The sequence below is a fragment of the Antedon bifida genome, chromosome 2, assembly GCF_963402885.1.
Source record: "Antedon bifida chromosome 2, ecAntBifi1.1, whole genome shotgun sequence".
NCBI lineage: Eukaryota > Metazoa > Echinodermata > Crinoidea > Comatulida > Antedonidae > Antedon > Antedon bifida.
Window position 1 is genome coordinate 27,394,744 of NC_136227.1, and position 13,741 is coordinate 27,408,484.

General features: G+C 32.7%; 1 protein-coding gene across 1 annotated transcript; it reads right to left on the minus strand.

The window, feature by feature from the left end:
* Nucleotides 1-2,014: 2,014 nt before the first annotated feature.
* LOC144858865 (uncharacterized) lies at nt 2,015-13,050 on the minus strand. Its single transcript, XM_078715001.1, has 11 exons — nt 12,731-13,050; nt 11,655-11,781; nt 11,274-11,382; nt 10,765-10,955; nt 9,903-10,075; nt 9,220-9,355; nt 7,495-7,542; nt 6,385-6,639; nt 4,245-4,417; nt 3,831-3,983; nt 2,015-2,219 (listed from the first exon to the last, which is right to left on the minus strand). Exons 1-11 carry the CDS (start codon nt 12,923-12,925, stop codon nt 2,145-2,147), a joined length of 1,635 nt encoding a protein of 544 aa, XP_078571127.1. The 5' UTR covers nt 12,926-13,050; the 3' UTR covers nt 2,015-2,144.
* Nucleotides 13,051-13,741: the final 691 nt, after the last annotated feature.

Below are 13,741 nucleotides of genomic sequence, written 5' to 3' on the forward strand. Positions count from 1 at the left end.
ACATTTTATTTTTACATCTTTACGAAAAATGTACTTTTAATTTAAAAATACACCATACGTTCATATTATTGGGTAATATTATCCAGCAATATTAATAAATAATATTAACCACTTAAATAAGTATTTAAATAATTTATTTAAAAAGATGTAAATCGTAATTATTTTTTTTTTGTGAGTTAAGCCAACTACCATGCTCGGTGTTTCCTTTGCCTTTTATATCTCTGTATTGTATATCAGTTCAGTTCAGTTTTATTCGGTTCACTCAAAGACAAATACAAAGACAAACATAACAGAAAAAAAAGCACAATATAACAATATGACACATTCGAGGAAATAGATAAATATCTAAGGAAGAGGGTCATTTTCCATGAAATTTTCCAGGAAAATATAGGATTTGATAATTCCATGGAGTAATTATTTTGGGAACTCTGCGGCAGATTTCTTCGTTGGATTTCTCCAGTATTATCATGGGAAAATTGCGTAATGCAGCATCACATAATACAAGCAACACACATGACCGATGCTGTATTAACGAATATGCTTATGATAATTACTGTAATATAAATATTGTGGTATGAGAATTGGGTAAAATATTACGATTACCTTCAAAAATGTCTACAGAAAACTTTTAGCAGGTATTAGAAAGAATAATGAAAATGTTTTTATTTGTTATCCTTTTTTTGCAATTGGTTCCCACTAGGACACGAACGATAACGAACGATAAATTATATACAATTCTATTTTTTTAAAGAAAACAAAATATTTTAGAAAGTTGTCATCCTAGGACTATAGAATAAACGTTTTAAAAAAATAAAACTATAAAATAATATTTAAAAAAATGAAATTACGTCATACGTTAATACGAATAAAATTGTTTGATTTAGTTGTTGATCATGACGTCATTTTATCGGACTTATGAATTGTTATTCTATAGTTCTAGGATGAAAAGTTTTTAAATTTTTATTTTGTTGCTGAAAATGTTTGCTTATAGGGCCTATCTGTTTATCGTCGTTATTTATCTTGCGTAGTATAAACGGACTTTTAATTGTGTTATTGTATTATGAATAATGTGAGAAATGTGACATTTTACCTGTACTAATGTAAACGCGTTGAATTTATATGGGCTATCTATTAACTGGTGTGGTTCAAAAAGCTCGGTTGATTTTTTATATTTATATACATGAGTGTGCAATGGCCGTGCTTCACTGTTTTCCGTGCTTTGTACAATTATATAATAATTTCCGTTATGTTCGAAAGAATCTGTCTTTTTTGGAAAATTTGTGTCCGAAATCGTTTGATGTAATTCCCATGGCTGAACTGAAAGAGAAATTTTTAAAATACATTTGTATACAAGTTTATTGCAAATGATCAAGTACTGTACCAAGTAAGTGGAAAATCTAACGTTGCAGATGGACCTAAATTGTCGGCTATGCGTCTAAAACAAATAATAATAATAATAATAATAATAAAATAATCGTTAGATTAAAAAAACTATTTTAAAAATTCAAGTGAGCCTGTATGTACATAAAAATTACATTGAAACTCAAAATTGTTATTAAATATTAAGATTAAAGACTAAAACTAACATCGCGTAATTCGATCAACTTGCAATATGCTTCTTTAGAGACCACTCGTATTGGGACATATGATTTAGGGCAAATCTCAATAACATCATGTCTGGTAAATACATGTTCGCACACATATTTTAGAGAAAAAAAGAATAGATTTTTTAGAGAGTTGTAAAATGTGTCAGTCAGATTTTTGTTTATGAATAATGCTTTGGGTCAGTCATAATGTCATCAACATGATAAACTTATTTATACACCCTGTGCATTGTACTCAATCACTAATTAACCTTGTAATTTCCTACAACTTTTGCAAAATTCGTATTTCCGGGACGTGGACCAAAAATAGTCCCCATCTCTATCTGAAGTCAATTGATGACAAACAAAACAATTCAAAACATTCATATGGCTAACCTGTGTTCATCATAAGTGTTACGTCGGAATCAACACGTTGCGTGAAAGATGCTGTTCCGCCAGAATCATAACCACTGTCGCCACAATAACACTCAGTGTGCTTGTTATTAACACCAGCATATTTGTAATCCAGACCACGGCATAGGTCAAGACAATCCCAGGCTGTTACACCAGGCGACTTAAAAATGTAACTGGAAAGCGCTTTCTCAGCCCCATTTTCGAGGTAAGAGTTGATAAGAACTATACAAATAAAAAGAATAATAATTCGAAATAAAACTTGTAATAGTGTAGTATTATTATTTTTCCATTTTTCCACCTGTATTATACTTGGATGTGATAAGGCCATGTCATGATATTATAACAGCAGCAACAGCAGATGCAACATCAGCAAAAGTAACAACATAAACGACGGCAACAATAGCAGAAACAACAGCTGCTGCACCACCACCCCACAAAAACAACAGTAGCTTAAGCAGCGAAGCAAGCAACAATAGCAGCAGCAACAAGAGCAAAAGTAACAACATAAACAGCAACAACAGCAGAAACAATAGCTGCTGCACCACCACCACCATCAACAACAACAACAACAACAGTAACATCAGCAGCAAAGATAGCAACAATAGCAGCAGCAACAAGAGCAAAAGTAACAATATAAACAGCAACAACAGCAGAAACAATAGCTGCTGCACCACCACCACTGCCACCAACAACAACAAAAACAACAGTAACATCAGCAGCAAAGATAGCAACAATAACAGCAGCAACAAGAGTAAAAGTAAAAATAGAAACAACGGCAACAACAGCAGAAACAACAGCTGCTGCACCACCACCACCAACAACAACAACAAAAACAACAGTAACATCAGCAGCAAAGATAGCAACAATAGCAGCAGCAACAAGAGCAAAAGTAACAATAGAAACAACGACAACAACAGCAGAAACAACATATGCTGCACCACAACCACCACCAACAACAGCTGCTGCACCACCATCACCAACAACAACAACAGCTGCTGCACCACCAACAACAACAACAACAAAAGCAATAGTAACATCAGCAGCAAAGATAGCAACAATAGCAGCAACAGCAACAAAATCAACAACAAAACAATAGCAGCTTCACCAACAACAGCAGCAGCAACATCAGCGGCAACAACAATAGCAACAAGAACAACAGCAGCAACAAGAACAAGAAGAATAGTAATTTATTTAAATCAAAAATACCACTGAAACTATATAAACACTATGTAAATAATTGCAATAAGAATACAACTTGTAATGTTAAAGCATTTCAATAACTACGGGGAACAGAATAAGAAAGAAGGATGAGTTCAAGGCGCTTATTCTGATTGTGATGTCATCACTATTATTGTTGATAATCTACTTCCATTCTTACCGTCTGGTTGGGCCTTTATTGACGTTTTTCGATCAGAGTACATAAAAATCGGTACAGGTTCAGTTAGTTCGTGAATACATCCTACAATAGGGGATACTGACAGCCATAGTATGCGATCTGGGCAATCTCCAAAGACATCAAATATGTTCCAATATCGTCGTCCATTGACATTATATGAATAAGTGATACTACTTCCTTGTTAATCTAGTTTGTACTACAGTAAAGGCTAGTCTGCGGAATTCAGTTTGCCAAAAATATTATTAATTGAATACCCGACAAAATGGTTGCCTGCGAATATTCAAATAGCGTATCGTCTTTTTCTATTATTGCAAATTATTCTTTATGGGGTTGGTGTTCCTAATATTTAATTCTTTTGGCAAACATTTCATTTAGTATTTTAATGCCTGTGCTTATTAAGTAGAACTAAACAACAAAATAACCCACCCTGTCTTTACCATTTGAAAAGTGTCTGGTGTTTTAGTACGAAGGTCTTTCCACGGGTAGTTTAGAAGTCTTTCTTTTGTGAACCATTCAGTTTTAGTAGCGCCCACAGCGTTGAATATTAACGACAATTTAGATTCTCCATTATCGTAAAGAGCAATTTTTACCTTCGAAAAAAGTATAACATAATAAGTAAGGCCGTAGATAAAAGGAGAGATGTTGAGTGTAGGAGGAAGAGAAGAGAGACTTTATGGAGGATTATTCAAGTTGGCTAAGAGAGGCTACCACCGTAAAAAGTCTTCCTTTTCTGTAATAATACCACTTTTATTCAATCCTATTACTATTCAATTCCACTAATATGGCATTATAAACAAAATCAATATTTTTAAATAATATTTCACAATTAAAATTATTATTATTTTCCTTACCTTTGAGACCTTATCCCAAGCGTCAACTAGGCTGCTTTTGTAATGGTCTCTGAAGGAATCATCAAGCTTCATGGCATCTTGGTTTTCTTCATTCCTTGATCCTGCTGTGTTCCACAGATCATACAGGTCAACGTTATTAACACCAGAAACAGCTTTGTACACAAGTTTCCACTCTATTTTAAAATATTTTTTTATATTTAAAAAAACGACGTACTTATACAAAATATAATACAAAGTCAAAGTCACTAATGTTTGTTTAAACTGGCTCTGTCACACGAGTTGGATCATGAATGTTTAATTTATGCCACAGATCTACCATTACCCATACAAATATGCAGCTTTAAAAGTGTTTCAAAGTTTATAGCCCTGTGGGACCAACGCCATTATGCATGCGGTAACAAAACAATTAATTGTTTTAAAATAGTCTGATTAGTGATATCCGTTATGCAGTATTTGATTTATGGTTTCAGATGACATAACGCATAGGGCGTAACCCATTTTATATATTTTTTTAGTTTTATACTAAGTGATTTGTTTTAACAATATACACGTTTAAATATTTGTCATTATAATCAATGACATTTCCATCCAATGATGGTTTATCTGTGTTTGTTTGTTGTCCTGTTCGGTCTCTAGCGTAACACAAAATAAAAAAAACTTACTTTTAGCTTAAATCCGTATGATGAAACAGGCAAAAAGAAAGAAAAAACATGTTAAGAAGAGAGTGTTATAGTTGCACTATTGTGGTCTTTTTTTTTCAATCTTTCTTTAATACATTGGAATACAAACAAAAGCAGACATTACACCACACAGAGTAAAAAAAGAAAAATTATACGAAATTCTCCTATATCAACACCCTCTCACTTATGGAAATACAGTGCACGTCAAGTCAGAATATAGAGTGATACAAATCTATGTTACAGAAGATTATCCCAGGCATTCCCATTCTTCGGCTCTATTATTAATCAAACAACTAAAGTTTTTGATTGTAAAGTAATATTTTACAAAGCTTATGAGGCCGGTGGGTGAGAGGAGGCCCGAAAACTTACTCCTATATATATATAATTTTAGTATTGACAAAAGTAAATTAATCCTATTGGATGGTGTATTACTAAAAAGCAGTTCACTTTCCGATACACATATGCAAATATCAAGATTTTGTGTTCTTATTTGTGAAAATCTAGGTCAAATAGTCGACAGATTATTCCTCTAACACTAACACTAACTTACTACACCATAATAAGGCCTACTAAAATAACAGACGTTTGTAAAAAATGCTACCCGTTTGAATAATTTATAAATAGTGGAAGTATTAAACCTACAGCAGTCTGGAGTTCCTAAGACATTCCCGTTTAGGACAACTACCCCTAAGACATTCCCGTTTAGGACAACTACCCCTAGGACATTCCCGTTTAGAACAACTACCCCTAGGACATTCCCGTTTAGGACAACTACCCCTAGGACATTCCCGTTTAGAACAACTACCCCTAGGACATTCCCGTTTAGGACAACTACCCCTAGGACATTCCCGTTTAGAACAACTACCCCTAGGACATTCCCGTTTAGGACAACTACCCCTAGGACATTCCCGTTTAGGACAACTACCCCTAGGACATTCCCGTTTAGAACAACTACCCCTAGGACATTCCCGTTTAGAACAACTACCCCTAAGACATTCCCGTTTAGGACAATTACCCAGCAGAACAACTACTACCTCCTAGGACAACCACCTCCCCAATAACAAATACCCTATGGACAACCACCCCTCTAGGATTACTAACCTCATACAGTATGACAACTACCTACTGGTGATTTAAATAATATATTCATTCAAATGCATTAAAAATCTATTAATGAACCTGCCGCAACTCTTTTTATTCTTCAGCGTAAACCTTTAACTAACCACTACCTGGAAACAACTTTATTTCACTCATTTTGAATAAATGTAAATAAAATATATTGCTAACTTACTTTACGCTTCTACTGAAAAGCCTGATCTTATTTGCCAAGAACTTTTCTTAGTTAAAACTGATACCCAATAATACTAATACGATAGGGGCTAATAGGTGCGATAAAAATGCCGCCCATTTGAAAAGAAATGTAGATAATAACTGTAATAAAGTATTGAACGGTAACCTACTACAACTTGTCACTGGAGGTCCAACATCACAAGTTTGCCATCTTTGTGCTGCAGAAGTTGTGTAACACCAGGGCTGAGTGGTACTATCAGGGTTACGGCAATAGTTGTGGTCTCCTAAACCGTAACCAGGGGCTGCTTCTGGTGAGAGGGTGTGTGTATGAGGCGTTTGGTCTGTCCACTTTTGACACGTGTAACCGCCAGTGGTGGTACTTACTATACCTCGATAATCAACACCATCAGTAGCAGTATAGCATTCTAAAACATTGTCAAGCATAGTTAACTCTATTATTTTAGTAAAATCAAACAAATGTTGTTTAAATGAATTAATATTATTTCAATAAAAACTCTTAACAGATATATTTATAAGCTATTTTATAGGCTATGATTTTTTGTTTTTAGTATTGGTAATTAAGGTACTGTATATAAATTGTCTCTCTGAAACAAATATTATATCATAGGCCTACATGTTAATTAAGGTGTTTTAACAGTGCATACGTTTACTTGAAATGTGTTTTGAGCATGCTTCTATAGGCTGTGTTTTGTATTTAATCGAATGTGCTATAGTCTCGACATACATCTATTTCTTAGGAACATTTGGTAATACAGCATCGGATGCACCATTTATGTGATATGAGATTCTCATATCACATAAATGGTGCTTAAAGGTTAGGTTACTACTAGATACACATGTGGGGCCTATTACCAAATATTCCTATGATACTTCGGAAATAGATACAGTATCGAGAATCGACTGGAATGTGTACTGGTACATTTTAATTTAAAAGTGAAAGTGGAAAGGTTCATATTAAACCGTGAAACACACCAGGTACGTTGATTTTAGTCGATTTGTTTTGCGTTCAAATTGATACGCTGATAATATTATTATTATTTGAAATATTCGAACATCGGATACATTTCTTTATTTAAGGCCGGTACGCATTATGTTTTTTCCTATGCAATTTTGTTCTCTTCGAAACGTTGGATTCGCGCGAACAAATTCGCCTAGTGGAAAATCGGCTTGACGCTTTCAGCGTGTCTCTCTTCGCGTGTAAATGTTAATCAAACCATCAGTACTCGGAACACTCATTTCTGTTTTAACTTGGGGCCTACCTTCACTGAGAATAAAAATTGCGAACACTGACGCCGTTGCAGGCCTTCCTGAAACAGACAAAATAATAAAGAAAAACAACAATTTATTTTAGCTAATCAATTCTGTGTTTCAAGAGTGTATGACCTTCTTATCTTAATAACATATTTATTTTACCACCTAATACAAAAACAAAATTAATTAAAAATGTCACGGCACAAACAACAATAATAAAAAAAAATTAAATAATAATTTGACAAAAATCATTATAAGAGAATTTGAACAAAGGTCTCAGCCATGAGAAGCTGAATGCATACACATTACACGATACTCCTCCAAAAGGGTGAAATTAAGCCTAATCACAAACTAAGACAACATATATTATTTTGTGTGGGGGAGGATGGGAAGGTGATTTGTATATACAGTATAATTGTACTGTATGCAGAGGTGTGTACTATCGAGTGCCCTCTACTAAATTCTTTTATTCAATAATATGTGTAATAATTGGCCCATACAATAGTATATAATGAATGCATCTATCTGAGTACTCTAGCAAGATAATTTTAATTATCGAATTAAAATTCGTTTTAATATGCAAAAATGGTAAATCTTACCAAGTTATTCATTATATGATTAAAATAAAACAGCTGTCTAATTTCTTTGTAATGTGGATATAGGCCAAAGACAAAATGATATTCCTTTTCAACATTTAAACATTTTTAATTTACAATTTTTTCTTCAGTTCCTGTCCATCTTCTCTTTTTGTTTTTGAAATCTAAAATTCCTCCTAACCATTTTAGTCATGATTTTAATTTGTTTGACTTAAATTGTGTATTATTAATATGGAAATCTTCTAATTAAAATTTGTGTATCTGTTACCGGGCCATTTATTACAAAACGGCAACTATTCTTGTACACGAACCTGTTATTCGTGTACATATTTCAAACAAAATGTCTAAATGCATTGGTGTTATAAACCAGATAAAATATTTGTTTCCTCAGCACATTTTACTTTCTTTGTATAATTCGCTTATATTACCACATTTACTATATTGCAATATTATATGGGCAGCTGATACCCAAATTTACATAGAATTTTCATTTTACAAAAACGTGTTGTTCGATTATCTAAATCTGCATCAGAACCTTTGTTTAAAAAACTTAAAATTTTAAAAATATATGACCTTCATAAACTTCAAGTTTGAATATGTTACTGGTTTACAACCAAAGTCTGTTTCAATTTTATTTTCAAATCGTTTATTAGATCATACCTATAACATAAGAAATCCGCATAAATTGTATGTTCCATTTGTTAAACTTAGAAAGAGCCAGTTTTTTATTACTTATTTAGGACCAACGTATTGGAATAATCTAGATACAACTATCATACATCATTTATATACTGTAAATTCATTTAGAAAGCATATAAAATCCCTTCATTTATCTTGTTACTAATTATTTTGCGCATTGTATAATTTATTTAATTTTATTCGTTGTATGTGTATATTTATACGGTACCGTTCTTATTTTGTTTTAATTATTATTATTATTATTTTAGGGGTCATTGTGAGAAGTTTTACTTCTAATTTTGATCCCTAAGATGGTATTATATTAATTGTTGATTATTGTTTATTAAAATATTGTTTGCTATATGTTGTTTGTAATGACCATCTTAAATAAATGTTTATTGAAACTTGAAACTTATTTATAAGTTAATAATGTATATAATTATTAGTAATATTTCTTACCGTAATCGTGACGTTGCCGATAGATCAACGTGTCTTTGACATCTCCACCTGTATTGTCCTTCTGTGCCAAAACTAAGTAGTTACTTCCGTCCATTTCAAACATTTTTGTGGCATCTAATCCATTTGTTGCAATTACCTTTATGAATAAATTAACGCAGTTATTTTAGTGATTTTATATAAACGAAGTGATTTGGTACAAAGGTAACTGGATTTAGAAAGTTGTACCAAACAAATGTTATCACTTGACGTCTAACAATCTAATTTAAAACAATCTAAAGCTCTGTCTACACTGTCAAACTTTGTGACAAAAAATATGGTAGTGATATGCTTAAATATGGTAGTGATATGACATGTCCATATATGGGCACATCACATTTTTTTTTGTCACATAAAGTTTGACAGAGTATACAGAGCTTAAAAGAAGTATTGTCTCCCTAAAACATGATAAAATCAGATTTTGAATAGGCCGAGCCAATTTGCAGTTATAAGAACCTTATTTACTTCTGTAAAAAAACGACCAAAATTATGATTTCACTAATAATGAACGGATGACGATTGGTAGACAAACCCAGTGTAGTTAGCGTTTTGATTTTACGATCATTTGAAAAAATCATTTCTTACACACACTAACTACTAATGTATCTAAAATTAAGAATAAAAAAAATTAAATAAAACAAAACCACCTGACTGAATTCTCCACCAATTGTATCTCTTGTAAATGAATACATTTCCGAGTTTGTAGTTTTGTCTGGGTTTTTATATCGAGCAACGAACAAACTTGAGTCTCCTCTGCTATCTTGTAGAAATGATGTTGAGCAACCCCCACATTCAATTGTGAATGTATCCTCAAATTGTTCTTTAGAAAATCAATTATTTATTACATTATGGTTTTCTTTGTACTGTATTATTTTATCGTTTTTGAGAATTAATACATACGATGAGGATTTCCGTAACAATTCGTTGCGCATGCGTACAATCGAGAATCAAAGTGTTTAGAGAATATATTTAAAGCCTTTGATTTCAACTTACTACCATGTTGAGCAAATGGTACAACTACCTGCCTCCTGGTAGGGATATACACACACTTGTGTAGCTTGTGTGAAATATTTAGGCCTCTGTATCAATGAGTTTGGACGGCTTTGTTTCACTAAACAAGTTTTTCCACTTGCACTAATTCATTTTAATATATAAAAAAACTACTTATCAAAGCAGTAGTTAGAGATGTGAATTTGAATTAGAATATTTTAATTATATAATACACTTTGGTTGCAAAATTACACATTTCTACACCAGTATATAAGTGCAAGAGTAAAAGAGTTTAAACAAAATTGAAATATCATTTAAACTAAAAAATATCTAGTTTTTTGTTAAATAGATAGCACATCTTCTTTAGTTTAATTGACAATAAATGATGATGATTGATACTAATTTGGTGTCAGACGACATAACATGGATGTTAGCATGACATGGACCAATCACGATAAAAATAGACATTTTAAAAAACGATATCAATTTTTATATTATGTCAAAAAGTAATATTATTACCGGTTTCTGGATTGAAGCGATACACGTGCATTGGATCTGTAGAATAAATCTTTCCCTTTGAAACATACACATCATCGTCCATAGTAAATACTCTAACACGCCATACTAGACTGTCTGCTATGAACTGGATCTGCTCATACGTAGACATCTGCACGTCATATTTAAACACATAAAGACCTTTTGATGATTCTCTGCACACAAATACAAATTAAATAAAAGATAAGAGAGTCTGTTAGCCTATACAAAACAAAATCTTTATATTGAGTAAAATAAAGCAACATTGCGCACGCATTAGATTGTATGCTAACTTATTGTCACTATCCATTATCTAGACATAGTTTAGGAAATCATAACCTAAGACAACAATTGACTTGTGGTAATATTTTACATCGCGCTTATCGAAAACTATAATTGTGTTTTTAGGTACAGCGAAATGAATGTTAACATGTAGGCCTAGGCCATCATTATTTCATTTGAAAGCTGTAATCACATGTCTAGTTTGTACTTACCCAGTATTACGGGTAACAATATAAAGTCTACCTTCAGACCAGAAATGAGTTATACGTTTAGGTTCTTCGATTGGAATAGTTGCTTGGAAACTCATTCTATGTATTACTCCTATATCACAAAATATAGCAAAGAAGCTTATCGAATGTCTTACTATTATATGTATAGCATGGACGTAACGCAAGAACGTAGACGCAACGCAAGCGAGTTGACCAATTACACGCGACTGTTAGAATAATCCATCGCTTGAGATTGGTCAAATCAAATCAAAGTTACGTTCATCCAAACAAGTACATATTATCATTCATATAAAAAATACACAAAAGCATTTATTATATGGTGCTATTCAAATGAATATCCAAATTATTATAATTTCTACTTACTATGTTCACAGTTAATACCTCGGAAAGTCTCTGCACAAATACAGCTGTAACCTCTGTCACTACAGTCATTAACGCAAGTTGCTCCATTTTCACACAAGTTTCCCGCTGGACATGTTCCAAAACGACTCTAAAAGAGAAACACAAAAAAACATGCTATAACAAAATGTAAAGTTGTTTATCCAATAAAAACAATGTAGGATGAGTTGTCGCCTTAAAATACTGGGAAAACAAGAGCAATCAGAAATGTGCATCTTCTAGCAGAAGGTTAAAAAGTGAAAACGAATCCACAATCATGATCGGCATCCTGTCAATGGAGTCTACGGTTACGTACACCATCTGTAAAATGTGCGTTATGACATGTTCTAAGTTTAGCTTAGTAAGATCCATTAAACATTTCATTTATGTTATAGTGTTACGTTTTATCGTACTCTATGAACTGAAGTTCTGAACTGAAGGACTGCCGTAGAACATGGAGTCTCCTTCGTCGACTACGGTCGATAGAAATTTGGTAAAATAGCCTTAACCGTTTCAAAATCAAGTTCATAAAACAAGTTCTAGGTAGTACGTTTGAATATTTTATTATTTGATAAAATCATTATTGTGTAAATATATAAAATAAAATAATATAAAAAGCAGGTTAAACATTCATTAATGTTTCTTTTCAAAGTCATAAGTTTGCTGAAGTATGTCCAGCGTATATTTAGCAAATCCTTCCCTAATTTGTATTTGGCTGTTGAATTTACATTTGAAATGAAATAAGGTACAAAATATACTACACGTTATATCTATATACTTTAAAACGATAATGTTCTAATTGCACCATGTTTTAGGGTGACGAGAGAACGTACTGTATCTTTTTGTAAGCATATTCTACGCTAGCAACTACTAGTTTGAAAACTTGAAAAAACAACAGTTGTCAATTACATCATTTCGGTAACGTTTGCTTATAATGTGTGGATAGGCTTAATAACCGTATAAACGTACTCACGTTCTGATAAGCACCGGTCGGGTTTAAATGGTAATGAAAAAACCTGGACTATTACTTGAAGGAATACAAAAACCTACTGTAAGCCTACCTGATTTTTTCGTGTCACTTGTAGACTATCAAAATGCACCGACCTTATATCTTTAACAAGCTTCCTGGTATTCTTGCCCACCTGTATCGAATATAGCGTACAGGTGTCTTCAGCAACCGCGAACGATTTACAGTTAGTGTCTTGACGACAAAACACTGAACAACTCGCCAAGTCAGTATCGTTGTAAGTAGTCATAGCATCTAGAATTGTCCAGTGCTTGCGACCATGGTAGATGGCATTTGTTTCCGTATTGGGACATGTCACTACGGCACTTGTGAGAGGGAAAAGAAACAGGCATACAATAGCTTGGAAAAGTGTTGTTTCCGTCGCCATTGTAGACATTGAAATAATGGACAGACAGCATAACGTTCGTGCGTTAAAAACTTTAATTAAGTTATTGAATTTATAAATCAATAAATGAATCAATATTACTTTATCTCGTATGATTTAATCCAGACCTAGACCTAGACCTATATTATTGTATTGAAATGTAAAGAAATGTCTATTCCCTTATTTATATATTTTTTATTGCCCGGGTGTCGTTCAGTAGATATGATTATATTTAGATATTACACTACTATGGAATATTCTCACCATTCAACTAATGAACACTCGTTATTTGTATAATATACCATTATTTTAGAAAGAGTATAAACATACAGTTGTTTGTTTTACTATGCGTTATAGGCCTAAGTATTTCTGTATTACAGTATATCAATACATCACTCGAGACAATTAATTTTATTATTGGTAAACAGAAGAAACCGATTTATGTTATTCTTCATATTTTAGATTATTATTTTATATACTAGAAATATTAGAATTATGATGTTATTATTATCCTGATGGTTTATAACAATATCCCAGTCCATGACAATGACAATGTGGAATGCCTACCATAACATGAGAGCCTTAGTGGTTTAACGGGTGTTGATATTTGTTCTTATCTCACACGAGGCCTGGTGTAGTTTAGGCATTACTATTAGGATGTTTTCTTATTCGTTAAAATGA